Consider the following 18,577-nt stretch of genomic DNA (forward strand, 5'->3'; position numbering starts at 1 on the left):
TTTAGGCAATAACTTGATGAATTGGCAAGAAATGTACAAAACATGCCTATGTAACATTTAAAGAGATATCTATGGATAATTTTTATTTAATTCCAGTAGTTTGTACATATTTATCGTACACCTGGAATTTGGTTGACACCTGTTATTTCTGAGGATGCCAGGCCAAGAGAGGCGGATATCTAAAATTCACAGATGGTCGTAATAAGAGTTGTGCGAACTACATTAGCGCGCATCCCAAAACCCTGGTTGTGAAATCAACAACAAATATATTTTTATCGCCAATCAGATGCATAAAAAAGGACTAATACCATCACGTAGTTTACAGTTCTGATTATTTGAACAGTAAGTCTGTTAGATAAAAGGATTCTACTTGGACGGGAGGACATGGATGCTCCATGAAAATCCATATGTATGACCACGACGGGTTTACTGGAGTGTAGGTGTATCCATTCAAGTCTGAGGCATTTGGTAGTGGATACGCTATTCAAGGTGCCGTAGCTGGTATTTCCGCAAATTTGCAAAGCGGAACCATCCTTACTGTGGTAGCTAGGCAAATCACGAAAGTCTGAATTAGCTAAATGAGACCATTTACTTCTAATAAGGCTTATCAATAGGATGCTGTTGGATTCCGGCCAACGTGCGACCTGGGTTTAAAAATATCGAAAACGAAGACACCGAAAATTCTTAAGCGAGTTCCCCGACGAAAGCACCAAACATAAGCTACCTAGCGGAGAGAACCAATTTTGCACAACAAAATTATTGGCTGTCAATTTGTCGAAATATGGGTAGGTTGGGCGCGTTTCATCATGATCATCAAAGACAGCAACATCAGTGTTGGTACTGATGCTTCACTGCCGTATGGTTGTACGAGGGCTGGGATACTGTCAGGGCGCCCACACCTAGACAGAAGGACGATTAGTGTCCTCAACCAAAGCCTTTGGCTCAAAAGCCTAACCGCAAGGTAGCGGTGTTTGGCGGGAAATGCAAATGCATTACCATTTCTACGGAACAAGTCGCCACATTTTCCAACCCCCAACCTGGAGGGCCAGGAGACTGTGTTCGTCAGACCTCTAACCATTGACCAACCTGGTATGAGAGACTCTGTGAGTGTCGCGGGACACTCTCCAGTATAGCTCAATGGATCGCTGAGGTGCGCAAACCGTCACACCACGGTAAGGTCCAGTCTCTTCGATTCATTCAAACTAATATTTAGTGATCCGGTCTTTCTGGAAGCTGAACTTGTATCGCAGGAAAGATTTTGCTTCACTGGAGCCGTAACCCGTGCTCACGGTAAGGTCCAGTCTCTTCGTGACATTCAAACTAATATTTAGTGATCCGGTCTTTCTGGAAGCTGAACTTGTATCGCAGGAAAGATTTTGCTTCACTGGAGCCGTGGGGAACCCGTGCTACCTTTGACCCTGATTAAGACGTAGGCTGTAACGGAGACGGTAAAGGCTATTCCTCCTGAAGTCGACTTCGGCCTACCTGCTCGCTTCCTGTCATTCACTTTTCGCACGCTTATGCGCTTGCTGTGCGCATCTTTTTGCTGCACTACTCTACAGAATTTCGCTTCCACATAGTGCTGCCATCGAGGAAAGACCCGTTGTGTGTAAGCGCGTTGAGTTTCCACCAGGTACCGATTCGAATGGCGGTTTCGATTACAATGGGAACATGATTAGGGACCAAGATATGCTTTATGAAGTTAGGAAAGAAATGGCGAACGCTTCCGACATATACAAATGAAGAAAAATATTGCGCGCATTCGGAGTGAAACGCGAGTGATTGGACACTACCTGATATATAGACCCCAAGATGTGTGGTGGAAAGGCATGTTACGGTCAAAATGTACCAAAGTGTATCCTAGAGAGTTACCTTGAGGGAGTTTCAGATCACGAGTTATCTCCTCGCTGGAAGCGGACCGATCAACGGATGGCAATCCCAGAGCAGGAAGACGTTTTTGGAAATCGTCAGAAAAGAAAAGACTACCAGATTCTGTTGCGTGTTTAGCGGGCCCAACATTGTCAAGGCCCGTCGGAGTATTCAGAACTTCCGTTGGATCAATGGGGAAAAATTTGGTAGCTCCAGACGCCGTTTTTGGCGTTTCGCCGCTGTGGAATGAGTCGAAAGCAACATGACAGTCATCCAGTTGGTGTGTTTCAACAACGCTATTTGCCATAACTACAATGAGTTCAGTTCAACATCCATGGAATAAACATCAACACCCTTCGTGGATAAGTAATCCCAATCGGATGAAATCCAAAGGCTGGGTTGTAGACCGCAGGATAATCGTTCGACGCACGAAGGCCATCAGCCCAAACTAGTGGATAAATGAGAGTCGGATCTGCTACCTTTCTTCAAGGTCACAAAACCGCTTCCAATCGAATCTTCAACAGTGGATGTAAGACAGCTGCGGCGGGATTATAAAGCTGAAATGCGAAGGTCACTGGCGCGTCATTCAATATGGGATGGAACTTGTTTTTGAGATGGATAGTAACCTCAGCTCGGTAATTTCTGTTTCTTGGCGAATAGGCTAACTGCTGATATTCGAAACCTGTAACATACTATAACACAGGCACATTTCTGTGAACGACGTGCGAGGCACTTCCTGAAGTCCGATCAATTTTCAGATGCCATCGACTACTTTCAAGCGGCTCTCGGTGAGTATGTTGACTCTCTCCATCATTTGCTACTTTATCTGATGGTTGTGCTTTGGTTGTGCTCTCACACGCATACATTGGCAAATACAGGATGACTATTAGAAACGTATTCAGGTATACCTTAATAAGCTCCCTGTTCACAGCACGAATGGCTGAGCTAAAAGTTCCGTCTGGTTTCTCACACACAGAAGGGCGAAGGAGACTCTTCGACAATCGGAGGGTTGTAGACGTACATTTGATCACCAGCTTAGTATACAGAAAATGTTCCATTGGTGAAACATTCCGCTGCTTTCACCCCGCAACATTGAGTTACCACACGAGCGAGTCGTAACCACAGTCGAGATTACTAAGGATCAGGAAAATAGAACGAATAAGAGATGGGCTAACTACCAAAGGAGTCGTTCAAGTTCGTCCAACATGGGATCAAGTAACTTAGCGGCCTCGAGATAGCTTACTGGTTAAGGAGCGAGCCCACTGACAGGGGAGTTCGTCGTTCGTGTCCACCCGTGGCATCCCGACTTCTCGTGTCTAGTCCTGGGCGACCTGGCAGTATCACAGCCCTCGGGTTCTCTTCGGGTGGAATGGCCAGTACGCACCGAAAGTGTGTTGCAGCTGAACTTTCATTATTATTATTATTATTATTATTATTATTATTATTATTATTATATAATAGTTCATATGATTAAATTATTATATAAATTCGAGTACAGAAGAAACCACCTCAGATGTACTAATGCAAGCATCCAATCAATTTTCAGTGAGCACGTTTCCCCACTTTAAGTAAAGTGGAAATTTTTTTCCTTTTTCAGGCTAATCTGTGACCTCATATCCTAAGCACCTTAAGCCTAATGGGAGGGGCTTCAATTGGCATATGATAATTTTTTGAGGATTGAATATTTCCACGAGGGCAATGAAACATGACTGTTGAATATTGATGTTATTCTTGATAATGATCGAGGAAAAAGGCCTAGCCCCAGTCGATCTTACTGTGGAAACCCCTTTAGCTTCACAAACCATCTGGTGGAGCGATGTTTTACTATTCCGGCGGATTTATATTCTTCAATATGTAAGTTAAATGGACCTGCACGCCTTACTCAGTGTGATCCGGCGGATGCCTTGTAAGGTGATCAGAGAACCTGGATCCCTTATGTTGGTACCAAGTCCTATGTGTCTTGGTTTCCATCAGGTGGTTTACATGGTCCGCAGGACTTAATTTGTTTCCCCTGGCCCTACGAACCTGCTGCCCTAAGTAAAAGTGATGTCACCCCGACTTGCGGCTCTGATATTCGTATTGGTTCATAAATGGTTTTAGACCCATGGCACTCAATCACAAATATCTATCATTGGTATATGGCTGTCGACGGTGTAAAGATGCTTACACCTTGTTGCGTCGAATCCTGCGAGGAATGTCCAACCAGTTTGAAGTTGTCTGGGGAGGCTTAACATGGAGTTTTATGGTATTTAATAATATTTTTTATAAACACGAAAGAGGGATTGGTCCGGCAACCGGTTTCTGTGGAACCTCACTTTCCACTTCCCTTTTTGTCGTGTTTTCGCTTGCCATAGATACTTGGAAAGTTGGGCCTGATGGAACTTTTACTGTCCATTTGTAATTTCTAGTAAAATATGGTGGTTTGCTAAATCAAACGATTTCCGTAGGTCTGCATAACATACTCTTGCTCTATGATCGCTTTCGTGATTTCGTTCCACAGGATTTCCCTTGAAACCATCCAAGTTGGTGGGGAACAACCGTCCACTGACATTTTTATGTTGACCCTACGTTTAGGTGTATTCAAAACCACAGACGCTAAATCAACTGATGTGTAGCTTTTGGGAACTTAGAGGTAGGGTTCCAACTCCGAACCTTCCGGTCAGTAAAATCGCCTTCTAACCACTGAGCCATCTCGCTCAAGGGCAACGAAGTGTCCCATCTAACTAGTTTTCCAAGCTTCAGCTCAAAACATTGTCTGCAAGTGTTTAACGTCCGGCAGGCACTTTGAACTATGTCTCGGTACTGGAGGGTTGGAGGTTTCCCCCACTCTTAACAACGCTTCGAAGCTTGACTTTTTTTAACCATCCCTTTTCTGACCACCGGCCGAGGGCAAACTGAGCTACTTTTGAGCTTGTCGGGCTAACGATGAACTAAGTTCGAAGCTAAGTTCGAAAGGATAATTACTATTCAATAGGGCCCGGGCGCACTATGCCTATTCCGGTCTCCACACAGCACGCTTGTCAGGCACAAACTAGAATTTTGATCATAGAAACGGGTGGTTTATCTTGAGAAAGATACTGAAGTGATAGTGGGAGTTCAGGAACTTTCCACTGGGCTCCTATCTGACTCTGGAAATAACATGAGTTTGAACCAGAAAGCCTCGAAAAGTTGCAACGGAACGTTGAGGAGACGCCTAACTGTAGTGTTTTCTAGTGTGAGGCAACCGGCTGGAAAGACACGGGCTCAATCTATTCTTTCATCTACACTTCAATGAAGTCGATCAACAGGGGATTCTAGACCTCATCTTACAATAGGAAATGCAGTTACTATTATCACTCAGCATCTCTTTACTGTTTAAGAGCTCTGACATGTCCACCTACCTTAGCTTCTCCGTAGTACTCTTCTATTTGATGGCCTTTTGGATTGGCGACGTTTTGCTGGCAGCCGTGCTTGCGTAGTTGATGCGTCACGATAGCTGGTCTTTCGTGGTTCGAACCTAAGTATGTTTGACCCATATTTTATTCATACGTACAAACGATAGCATGAGTTAATTTTACGTTGATTACATATATGGTGTAGCGCACGGAGACGGTTGGGGCTTTGTATGCCAGACTCCGGACAGTGATGGCTCCACTGTGCCGTCCTGGGCTCTCAATTAAACTGAACTGAGTAGCCGGATAGTACAAATATATATGCAGAGGCGCATTTCAGTTAACCGCTAAGAACGAACAGCCCCATCAATATCCATTCGCTCCAGGCTGTGAATCTCTGGCGACCCAGAGGCTGCTGTAGCAGGATTTGCAAAGTTCAGTATTGTCCTCATTCACCGGGCTGAATGGTCCTTGCTGGGCTGAACAGCCTTTGTCCGTCGTCTCTACGCCGTTCATCCCACCGTCTCCGTGAAGAAGTCGCACAAGCGGAAAGCTCATCAATATCTGTTTATTGTCTAGTTACGCTCCAACCGACTGTAGCTCTGACCTCATCGAAGACAACTATTACGCCTTGAGTACTCTGTTACGGCTGACTAAAAACTCAGATATAGTTGTGATTCCTGAAGATCTGAATGTACACCTGGGCAGACTTAGCGCATATGAGACTCTTTCAGGCGAATGACTGTTTCAGTTGTGCGGTGGTCTCAGGCTATTTTTCTGCAGTACTAACTTCTGATATAAGTAAAATTGTCCGTCCACATTTTCTCCACCAACAGTGTGCCAACCACGGACCCGAGTTGATCACATCGCCTTCACTTCCCAATATCGCGGATCAATAAATAATTTCTGCTAGTTCTGGAACACTTGTGTGGATTCTGACAATGCAGTCGTTCAGAGTCGCTTCTCGCTCCGCTCTTCAGGGGCACGCGAAGGGTGGACAATTCAGGTAGCAGCGGATAAACTCATAAATAGCGAATTTAAACGAATTCATTAGAATAATCTTCCAACAGCTCTATCGTCGATTGTCAGTCCTCACTGGAGCGAGGCTGTCATCCAGTACGGCTTTGTCAGCTCCACTCGAGCACCGGATATAAGACAGAACAGTGGCGCTGCCTGAATCACCAAGGAATGTTCCCGCCGGTCCCGAAAATAATTCGGCCTGACGAATTATCTAACACCGAGTGATACTCAGCGAGGGAGTCCATTGTAAAAATTCTTCCAAGCCAATGGGAGACATCAAAACTAGTTCCCGTTTTCAAAAGGGGTTTAGTACGGAGGGCGGTAACCACAGAAAGGCCAGGAATTCAGTCGTAACGAGACGGGAAATCATGTATCATTTAGCACTCGTCGCCTCACGAAGGCCCGTGGGGCAACAATTCGTCGTTTGTCGAAAAGAGATTCAGCGGAATATGTAGACCCGTGGTATCAGTGAAAACTTCGTACGTTTCGGTGCTTCCGTCTTCAACCTTTCATTACGTCAAATGTGATAGGGTTAGCACCCACCATGTACCAGTATACACCAAAGTGCCACTGCTGAATTGATCTTCGACCGCTTTACCACAATTTTCCTGTTCAAGGTTTCTTCAAGTCAAGTTCGTAGATCCAATTTGTGGAAGAAAATTCTGGGTGCGTGGGACGTATTCAAGGCGGCGTCACTCGTCAATATGGATACACTGTCGTGTCACATTGAGGAAGAAATGCAGAGTTTTGAAGGGAAGAACAACGTGGAGCCTAGTGAAAGAGCTTCATTTCTTTAAGGAAACCGATCAAGTACAGGTATCTGTAACTTGGTAGATCAGCGAGGTAAGCACCAGTGAACACCTTATCTGAGTAAGACCCGAGACTAACCTAACATCCTCTGTAACCCTTACCCAAAATGAGCCGAGCGCTCAACGACAGACAACCAAAAACTGGGCACTGGGCTAGAAAGTGACAGTACGATCGCTGCTGGGATTACAGAGTACAGTGTCCCGCAGGGGTTGTAACTATACGCAGAGAGACTCATTGGACAACATTCAGGAGTGCGCAAAGATCCCACTGCTTGGTTGAGGTGAGAATATATTCCGCATGAAAAACTAAGCTCTTGGCAGACGTTGGCGCGATTAATGGTCGTCCCAACCACGTTGGCTGGATAGGATTAACTTGCTGCTCCGACGATTCTGATTCGGTATTAAGCGCTACTTCGTTGAATACATGCTGCAGTCAGCTGACTCCTGCTGTGTTATGGGGCACCTGTGGTCAGATCTTTGAAGACGCAAGGCGGCAAGGATGAAGATGTTGTACTATTTCGCACTGCTACTTCACACACCCTGGTTTTATCGTGAACCAAATAATATGCTCTATAGTGCTTAGCGTGCCTTCCGCCCGTGTTAGTGTAGCGGATTCTCAACGATGTATGTGGTAATATAGTCAGCCTTGAAGAGAGCCCTGCTACCAGGATTCAAAGACAATCTCACCAACAAGACGACCATAAGGCCCCGTAAGGTGTTCATCTACATCAATCGCCAACGTAGTTGTTCGGGTGAGCTTCTTGCGTTATGAGACCCTAATGGATATATGCTGGGAGATGACCTAGCGGTGCCACTCTTTTTTCATAAGACTTACGGTCGATTGGCCGCTGACAAGCGTGAGATTAGCTGCGGATGGCTCTGCGCGTTTATGATACGTAGGTTCCATCATCCTACCTAGCGGGTAAACTAAGGAGGAAATTTATCTCCCTATCCATACAGCAAGATACGTCTCCGCGCAGCTTGGGGAAATCTGATAGAGAAATGAAATTACATTGCGCACAAATATTTCTGCACTGACTGCACTAGTCCGTCTGCCCCTTACATAGGCGCGAAATCTGGTCACCGTGTGCAAGGTATCCACGAACTAAAGGTTTTTGACCGATGCTGTTCGAGGTGTGTTCGAAACATTCGATGGGTCAACAAAATATCCAACCCATTGTTTGGAGAACGCCGTTCCAGCAATAACACTACGGGACTGTCCTGCCGCAGGATACAGTCAATGTGGGTTTCCTCAAAGCTTTTTGCTTGAACACAATCTTCCCCTATATTCCGGGAGAGTGTCTATTTGATCTGTTGGGTAGTAAATCTCCTTCGTGATGCGTTTAAACAGGCGCTTGTTTTGGGAGCTGTAGAAATACAGGGAACTCAATTCCCTCTAACATAGATATATCAGGGACAGGACAGTTGGACAAACTTAATGCAAATCAGGAAGAAGTGAACAGAAGTTCCTAACTCCAGAGCCTTGCAAAAGCTTTCGATCGTGTTAACCATACACCACTAATTCAGCATCTTCATATTCATGGAGTTTGTGGCAGAATTTATCGCTGGACAATGAGGCATGCTATTCTTCTGCTGGGAAGTTACAGGTGGAGGATTCTGAGTGTTTGCGCCTGGGTCGCTGCTCTTTACTCTGGACGACTCTCAACGTACTACTACTCCTTGCAGATGTATTTATGGTGTGGCCCACACCGACGAACGTCTCTCGCTGAACTTATTTCCACCTACAAATCAACATACCGAAGACACTCACCTAACTAACTGCTGTATTGTCCTGGCGGGCATCCAGTAATTAACGAAATGGTCATTAATTTTGTCTTGATGATCCAAGCACATCCGAAGTTCGAGGATAACAAAGGAAGGCAGACTTATTATCGATATGAGTCCTATATCTCAGACCTGAAGACTGATAGATTCCCATGGCTGAAATATCGCAAGTCAGTAGTGACATTTATAATAGAATACAACTTCTCAACCTCCCGCAATATACGCAAAAAAAAACATTAAAACAAATCCAACCTTGGTAACTAGAAAGGCTCTGGGATGGGTATTCAAATTATGCCAACGAATACCTGGCCATGATTCTGTTCTGTCTGGTCTACCGAATAGTTCGCCGTGGCATAATTGTGATCCTGGAGGTGCAAGTCTTCACCAATGCAATATCTTGACAGTTTTAAGTGATCCAGACCATATGGATCACGCAACTGCGCATCACAAACTCAAGCTGACTGCTTTGTTCAGATGGTGCGCCCTCCAGGCAAACGACTAACACGGACAACATTACCACCAGAGGCCGCGAAGCTCATAACATCGGGTAACCTCGAGAATACCGATAGTCAGGGAAGATATCAAGGGGTTAAGAGGGAAATCGATGAAACTGGACTCGGAGAACAGCGTTTAATAAGAAGCACGATGAGGCCAGTGAATCATTTAGAAATTTATTTCCATTTACGTACTCTGGGGTCAGGTACCAAAAATGTGGAGGTACTTAAATGTTCCCTTGAATGAACGTGCAGGTGCCATTTTCAAATCAGCAGCGGCGCTTCGCAACCGGAAGAAACGAACCGCACACTTTCATGGTTTTCCCCAACAGGACTAGCGAAAGAGGAGAATGGCATCGTGGTAAAGGTGTTTCAGTATTCCAAGAATACAACTGCTGTGATTCCGAATAACCAAAAGCCTTCGTGCAACCCAAAGCAGTGGTCTTGGAAACCATGGAAATATGTATAAACAGTGTCCTGGGCTACGGACTCGGCTCACATATCTAAACAATAAGTCGCCACCCACCACATCATCATCGACAGCATGGCATCAGTGTTCAACACCGATGCTTCACTGCCATACAACCATTATTTATTTGAAAGCCTTATTGTAAAGAAAAGAGTAAAGGTGGATGGGGAAGGGACTTAGTGCTAGCTTAACACAGTCATTCCGAGGTGCCTACACCTCCAGACATTCACTCAGGCAATCTGGACAGAAACTGACAACAAGAACGCCACTGACATCGGTTGGCAGCCATATCTTGTAGTGTCTCCAACCAGGCACAGTGAGGATCACGCGGTCCCCATCCTGGAAGGCGAGTAGCACCGACAGCATCCAAGCGTTTCGTGATCTCCTTCATACTCCTCTGACAAGTCAAGGGTTGGCCACCTCTCTGCTTCCGCCACTCTGAATTGGGCATGGAAAACAGTACTCTCTTCGGCAAACGATGGTTCGGCATACGTAATATATGTCCCAACCAACGCAGCTTCTGGTGCTGGACACATTCTTCAATGGAAGTACCCATTACACAACCGAAAACGCGCTTTCTAACTGCCTCATTACGGATTCGCCACCCAACACACCGAAACCTCTTCAGAAACCGGTGCCTATCACATTAGGACAGACTGCTTACCTGTCAGTTTTCACTGGTGCTTCACCTCTGTGCACCCATAATTTATTTGAAAGTCTTATTGTGATGAAAGGAATAAGCGTGGATGGGGGATGAATTTACTACTATCCTACCAGAATCGTTCTTAGGTGCCCACACCCCCAGGCAATCTGGATAGGAACTGACGAGAACGTTAGCATCGATCAGCAGCCATATCTTGCAGTGTTATCAAACCTCTACAGTGGAGACCACGGATAGCCTGTTATCCTTTTCGTTTTTTCAGAGTTCCAACATCAAAACTGTCAAGGCGGAAATCGAGGCTGGATTATTGATTTCGAGACGCCTGTGGCTCTCAGCGCTGACTGGCCTGCCGATATTGCGCCAAAGACCGATGCAAGACGAATGGGGTTGCCAGTCCTAACGGACAGATACAAGATTACAGTTAGCGGGGCGTTCTGGGGGCGAAAACGCGTGGAAGAGATAAAGCTGAGGGGTCAGCGGTAGTCTGTTTTCACTCCCTCGACCCGCTCTATACGGCAAACAGGGCAACAAGATCACATGGCCTATATGGAATGACGTATTCTTGGGTTGCTGGAGACTTGGTTGTTCATGGACCGTGATACTGCCGGAGCACAGAAACCTAGACAGGAGGACGAATGAAGCCCTCTCGCTTACCTAGATTCAGTTCGGTCCATTTCACATCAAATGCTAAGGAGAGTTAATTCAAAAGTCAGTCCGAATTCTCGCGTCGATCAGCTTTTAGCAGTGCTTTTACGGTAGTTGTGATGTTCCTTCAACTTGAATGTCTTGGGTCGAGAGGTCCTTTATTTTTCTCGATGGTATGCTGCAAGCAAACCACGCTTTTTGTCAAGCTGAAGGCAGCCCGATAGGAATACCGGACGCTTCCGTCCTCCACAAAAGCGGTGGAATTTTGTTCTTCGATTGGTATTGATATTAAACGTGCTATAGATTCCACTATACAAGATCGTCATCTAATCAGTAGGAGTCGAAACACACAACGCTGATCGTCTGTCTGCAATTTACAATCATTCGTCTTCAAAGCTTCTTAGTTTGTGGTTATCAGATATTTTCATCGACTGGTGAATGTTGCCGCTAGCCCATAGTCGTGTGAAGGATTCCCAAATTTTAAGTTCAGGCACACCACCAGCAGTAAGTCTATGGAGTGTGATAATAGCTGTAGTGTCCCAGGAAAGTGTTTTACTTTTGTGAGTTGAACGTTCGGGAATCGAGAAGCATGTCGAGGTGGAAATTGAAGAATGGACGATTTGATTCTTCCACAGACGTTTGCCCCAACAATGAGCCGAGTACTTTGAACAACGATTCTCGTGACCACGTGGAGCCATTCAGCTTGATCCTATAACTAAAGTAGAACCCTGGGTGGTGAACCTGGAATCCCCTACAGTCTCGGAGGTTTATGATTGCATATTCTCCATCTAGCATCACTGACCTCGTGGTCCGGATGAGACACTCTGATTGTTCAAGGATAGGGCAAATTCCTCAGTCCGTGCTTATCTGATCTGTTTTCCCGCATCTTAGAGGAGGCTGTCTTAGACAAGTAAGGAGAATCGGAGATAGTGCCTATTTTAAAAAAAGACTCGTAATGAGTGCGGTAATCACGTCAAGATCAGCCTGATTCCAGTTGTAACTGCGCTTTTGGCGTCGTTTATCCTTCGTCACCTCATGGTGGCCCGTGAAGCGTATAAAAGACCCACGATTTCACTGTTCATGGATTTCCAAGCCGCAGTCGATTCAGTCGACCCTTCTGTTTCCCTTGACACTGGCCCAGCAAGGAATGCTGCGAAGTTTGTAAACAATGTGTTTCCTGTATTCTCATACTTCCGGTATTTTGAGATTATGCAAAGAGCTGCTTTCCAAAAAGCTTCAAGGCATGCCGCGAAGTTTGTAAACAATGTGTTTCCTGTATTCTCATACTTCTGGGATTTTGAGATTATGCAAAGAGCTGCTTTCCAGAAAGCTTCCGTGCACGTCCGACAAGGAGTGATATCCCACTCCTATTTAAATTCGCAGTCGATGAGAACTTTGGAAGGTTTCCGAAACCCTGGTATTCAGATAGCTTCTGACTAAAGCCTTGTCGATTTGGAATCTGCAAACAACATCGTTCTCTTCATAGAGGAGGAGATACAGAGGTTTTTTGGACTGATCAGAGTCATCCCGTCTTTTGGGACGCACTGTGCACCCATGAAATGTTTGTGGACATGCGGCTGCTAAACACGCCACTTGTAATCTAAGGAAAGATATTTGGAGTTGTGGTCTTTAACGACTTTGGTCTCAGAACTATAGCTCATGTGGTTTGGTATCGGCGAATCCGTAACCAAACAATTAGAAAGCGAGTGTTCAGTTGTGCAGCAGAGATCTCCATTGAACAGTGTATCCAGCAGCAGAAGCTGCGTTGCTTAGGCCATGTATTGCGCATCCTGAACGGATCGCTGTTTTCCGTTCCCAATTCAGCGAGGACTAAGTAGGGATGTGATCAACCTTTGGCCAGACCAAGGGAAGTGATATCGATTACGGAAAGTCTGGGTGCTGTCGGCAAGACTCGCTTTCCATGACGGAGTCCGCTTTGTTCAATTGTTCCTGGTCGGAGGTGCTGCAAGATATAGCTGATAGTCGATGTCAATAGTTTCTTGTCCATTTCTATCTATTAAGGCAATCTTGAATGAATGTATGGAGGTATGGACACCTCAGACTGATTGTGTTACGGTAGCACCAAGTCTCCTCTCCATCCACTTTCGTTCTTTTCTGCACAGTAAAGCTTTCGATTAGATTATTGTTGTACGGCAGCGATGCATCAGTGTTGAACACTGGTTTTATGTTGTCGATGGTGATTTCACGAAAAACGTTTCATGCCCTGTTTGTAAAAGCACGATGTGCTATATCACTTATTAATGGCACTTTTGCCCTGGAAAGTTTACTTTGTGAGCGGCTAGCGCTTTGGAACCATTGAAGCAGAACTTCTGGTCTCCGCAGATATGTGCATGGGAATGCTATTTTCATCTGTATCACTAATTTCATTATTCAGTGCAAGTGTAGACAGTTGTGGTTCGGCGACTGTGACTATTGGTTAACGCATAGTTTCCTAACGACAGAACTTTTGGAAGCGGAAGGACGTTTAAGTACCATTCTGTAAGGCTTTCCTCCTGGTTATCCTGCTTTACTCCTATTAGTCTATGCACAGCTAGCTACCTGTGTAGAGTTGATTGTATCCCAACTTCTGTTTTCTGAGGTGCATCATCCGGAAGAATTTGGGCACTCTTCAGCATGTTGGTTGATCTCCCGGAAGGTCACCCCTCAGTTGCTGAACAGATTATCCGGGATTACTCAATCTGTAGATCACGAAACCGATACACCAGGTGGAACTATTTATCAAACCCTGAATTTCTTCCTCTGTTGGACAACTACTCAATCAAAACAGTCTTGATGTTTTTTCGTGTCCGTACGTGTGTACGTGACATGCATGTTGAGGTTTCTGGAAACGACCTAGTGCCCCCTACTCTTAATCTGTTATGCAGTGTTTTTTTATCTGAAAGCATTTATTCTATTGTATGAGAAAACGCTTTACTGTTTGTTATTCTTCCATTCTCAGATTCGATGGAGGCTGCATTAACTGAATTGGACGAAGACGACCCATCTCTCGTTATTGTTAACGTACAAATCTCCGCACTACGGAAGGACCTTGCGCGTACCATTCTTCGGAAGCACTCAACAGAAAATCTGCCTCTACATCTATCACTAGGACAGACTTCGTATGAGGATGGTTTGAAATCGACTGCTGCTCCACCCAACGATTCACCGATCTCGAATCATTCAGTTTCCAAGTTATCAAAGAATGATCAGCAGTCCAAGGAGGAAATGCAAATGTGCATCCTAGAACTTCGTCGATTGGTAAGCGCTTGACTGAATAGCGTGCAACTCCTTTGGTTTATCATAAACTCGCGTCACTTCATCACGTGCGCCACATAAAAAATAACGTGGATTTAACTGCCGAGACAGGTGGATCGGATTTTGGTTTTGCATCGGCTTTTCACTGCGGGGTGAAATCGGATGGCACCTCCTTCCCTCCACAATGACCGTTTATTTGTAGCTTCTGGTGGGTCCAATCTCAAATGTCAGCTGGATCTGTCTTTGTAGGATTCATCAAAGTATCGAATTCGCCACTTTGTTAACAATCTCAGTATACGGTGCACGCACTTACTCCACAGCTACCCGACCCTTCTCGATAACCATACCAAACGATGAGTTTTCGAGCATAGGCGGGTGAAAACAACAAAGTGTTCAGACGGTCCCGTAGTATGAATATATATTCTTAAAATGTGCAACAACTGAAAGACTCCAAACTGTGCAAAGTAAGTCTAAGATGATTACAGTTCTATTTTTGAGCCGAATAGCAAAGTATTTATGCGATATGATGACGTCCATTTGTTTCGCGAAGCAGAATATAGATGCTTGGCATGTTTTGTGCATGGGATTCCAAATGACCGATATCGGTTCTTCGCTGGCTGTTAGTCCGGGAATTCACTTTAATAAAGCTGTTTGAGTCAGCATATTCGCTGGTTAAAAATGACTTCTAGCGGTACTGATATAACGGGCGAACATCAAGCCATGCGGTCCAAATGTGCCACAAGAAGAGGCCGCACTAGACCACCAACGAACTGCCATGTTTGCGTGTAAGGTAGTACTCTTGGTCTTTACCATATCAGTAGGATAAGTAAGTGGCAAAGTCAGCTTACATGGGGCTGCTCTGACTAATGAAACCTCCCACTTTGATTAGTGTGCTCAGGTAGCTTGATGTTCACTACCACATTTCCCAGCTGTATTTTCGACTTGCAGCTAGAAATATGGGACAGCTTTGGTTACTTGGGGCTATCATATCACGGAAGCAGCTAGTTTCAAAGCTTATTTCAATTATTAAGTCAATCCCCTAGGAGTTCATTCACTTCAATCCTGTTCATTATAGCATCTGTTATTCTGCTGTCCGGTAACTCTGTCATACTTCGTTGAATACCAACTTTCTTTGCATGATCCGACAGAAATCGTTCTTTCAGTATGGATGGAATTGTAACTTTTCACCCTTCATGCTCCATGTAAGCGAAGACGGGTTTTACTCATTGTTTTTGGATTCTGTAATGCAAGGACAGGTATTGTCAGACCGGAGACGGAGGTCGAAAATCGACGAATTACGATGGCGCTCATTCTCTATATGTTCGGAAACGACACTGAAAATATCGCGCCTATTTTTTTAAACTTTCACTTGGTAACTTGGATTGCCGTCCTTAGAGTTGAGTCTTATCGCTTATAAATGGGTCTGATGATAATTCTGTAACGAACATACTACGCTGAAAGCTTATCGCAGTGGGCGTCAAGCAGAAATACAACTAACGCTTTTGAGTACTCCGTTTGCTCACTAGCGCTTTTGGGCAAGAAATGAGCATCAAACTTACGTAAGTGGTAAGTTAATCAAACAATACCCGGGCTCTACAACTTCATCAATCGGTCAAGTTTGTGGCTCACCGGTACGTGCCCTGCTTTTGTGTAACCTAAAAAGTGTTTAGGCGTAGGCTGCTATCAGTTTCCGGACAAATATTTTGACGAAACAATCAATCAGCACGCTTGGCCACTAAATGTAATATCCGTTTCCAACCGAATCTATGTAGGGTTTCTGTCACCTGTTAAGTGCATTAGGAACAAGGATTGACTGTGTTCTCGGGCTATTTTCTAGCACTTAGATGTCATTGGTACTCCTGAGGTAAGACCCATATCAGCAAAGTATCAGTAAACATACTACTAGACAACGCAGTTGATCTTCAGGGTTGCAGAGGCTTAGTTGGACTCGATCTAAGCGACTGACAACCCTGATGTTTTTCAGTTATTCTCTAAACTTACCAAAATAACTTGGTTGCTAGTGACAGTTCTTACTTGCTTTCATACTGATTTCCGGACCAAGGTTGATACGTTAGCAACAAAGTGCGAGGTCACTCGTTGCAAATTGGCCGAAGAGCGCGCCAAACGCGTAGTCGCAGAGGCCGAACTCATGGCTACTCGATCCTACAATTACTATCTTCCTCATTCGCCTGGACCCAATGGTATACGAGACTGGGACGCGGAACAAGCGTCTGGAGCTACAGACTGCCGCCTGTCCCCCTTCTGCTCTCCTGAGAGATTTGTCGAGGATCGGCCATGTACACCTGTTGAAGTCGATGGCATCGATTCACAATCGGATATTTGGTTTGATGCAAATAACAGGTGACCGTACTTAACATCTTGCGGACTCGCACTATGCCACACAGGCGATACCTGTGATTGACTTCTAAATTTCCCGGTGAAACTTCAATGAGATATCCCGGGTTTTCAAGCGAATACCTTTTCTCGCGTTATTTTTGTGAATTTCCAAAATCCTCTCTCCATAGCTGCCACATAAACAAGCATTGCAAACTGTACAGCTTCCATATTGTCACTCTTTTTCTCAGAATCGGTGCATTTCCTGTGATTCTTGGTTACTTTTCTAACATGTCTTGCTAATTGTTTGCGCTTAGAAGATTCACTGATCAATGCCAAGCAATAAACTGTCTTTCATACATGCATTAAATGGTTATTCTACTACAGAATAGGGTTAGGTTCTTTTTCTGTGTATGGTCCACTAGAGGAAGTTCCCAAACTGTTTCGTAGTGCTTTCTTTTGAGGATATCAAAGCATTATCCCCTCGTTCTTTCTGACCAAAATGACACGAAGACAGCTCACAAATATTAAACAAAAGTATCATCACTTCCATTTTGTTCGTGTGTTGCAAATGTAATCTTGGAGAAGGACCTTGAGGGCACAATCATTTATTCCATTTCGGAAGCGCTGTCAGCGAATGAGAAACCTGTGATAGTTTTTTTTATCGGTTCTAGGATACGCGGAGCCCCTAAACAAGCACAACTCGCTTCGAATCTTATTCAACCCTTGTAGCTGAGCTGCACGGTTACATCAGGACGAACTAAAGCGATGCATCCTTGATGTATTGCTGCTTGACGACGGCATTGATGAACTCAACTTCCCAATTTGTCATTCAAACCCAAGTTGTCTAGGAAACCAAATGGCAGAAGAATAGTGTAATCAAAATACTTTGGGAGTCATTCGGTAGCCAGGACCACTGGAATCACTTATATTGGGTTCGCAGCTGGTTAGCTGCGGGATCCGTGGTGAGGATGCGCACATCCATTCTTAATTCCATAGCTTGGGTTGAATGGAAACATCAACATGGGATTCCACGGTTTGCAGTCGAATAGCATCAGTTTGGCGCAAAATTGCATTCTCCGTGACAGGGATACAGTATAACTTTCTTCAATAGTTACCCTATGAAATGCGGAGCTGTATCGTGAAAACGTACGGTGGAGTGAATCACGGATAGGATACATAAGACAGATAGGGTCTTGACAACTGCTATGACCGCTCCGCCGAATAGTATAGTAAAAAGTACAACAGTGAGAGACCTGATGTGGAAGGTCCTGTCCAACAAATCAACTGACAGTGTGGCCAGATCAGCTTCAGATGCGCGGCAATTCAAGCAACAACCTGTCAGGTAATACACATTTTATTCCAGACCAAACCTGAATATGCGAAATTTGGTCCTTGAAGCGGTTGCTCTTTTTCACTTCCACTTGCCTTGTTCGACTGCCAGCTCTATATTGCGTAGAACAGTGACACGACGATGAACAGGCAATCGACCGGTAGCTGTTTCGGGCATGGTTGGGACTGGAAACGTGTTCAGGCCCAGCACACATGCATCATCTTTGACGCTGAAATGAGTCTAATGGTGATATACGTAAAACAGAGGTTGCAACGCAACGGATTGCTTTTCTACCCGTGAAGAATTTCTCTGGCAGTACCCAAAAAGAATTTAGCGACTCCTGAAGTGCCAATAAACATGTCCTGACCACGTACCTGTCATCAACGATACACCAGTTTCGGTCTCGTCAGGCACGGAGAACTGCTGATCTACCGTATTCACAACGGGATCAGCGTAACCTAAGTGATTTAACTCGTCCCAACGGAGACGCTCAAGCTGGAAAACGTCGACGAAACGGTAGGATCTGCAAGCT

The 18,577-nt window shown here is 44.9% G+C and overlaps 2 protein-coding genes across 2 annotated transcripts in view; one reads left to right on the forward strand and one right to left on the reverse strand.

Annotated features, from left to right (window-relative positions):
- Window positions 1-2,307, reverse strand: part of T265_07014 (hypothetical protein) — a gene marked incomplete at both ends in the record, with an annotated part of 31,613 nt that extends 29,306 nt beyond the window's left edge. Inside the window, one exon of the mRNA XM_009172435.1 lies at window positions 1,873-2,307. Within this exon, the coding sequence (XP_009170699.1) occupies window positions 1,873-2,176 (304 nt within the window). The remainder of the gene's footprint in view (window positions 1-1,872) is intronic.
- A 132-nt stretch (window positions 2,308-2,439) lies between these two features.
- T265_07015 (hypothetical protein) lies at window positions 2,440-17,219 on the forward strand (the record flags this gene model as incomplete). Its single annotated transcript, XM_009172436.1, has 4 exons — window positions 2,440-2,504; window positions 2,573-2,657; window positions 14,083-14,381; window positions 16,441-17,219. 4 exons carry the CDS (start codon window positions 2,466-2,468, stop codon window positions 16,741-16,743), a joined length of 726 nt encoding a protein of 241 aa, XP_009170700.1.
- Window positions 17,220-18,577: the final 1,358 nt, after the last annotated feature.

Source organism: Opisthorchis viverrini, assembly GCF_000715545.1.
Source record: "Opisthorchis viverrini unplaced genomic scaffold opera_v5_155, whole genome shotgun sequence".
In the NCBI taxonomy this organism is placed as follows: Eukaryota; Metazoa; Platyhelminthes; class Trematoda; order Opisthorchiida; family Opisthorchiidae; genus Opisthorchis; species Opisthorchis viverrini.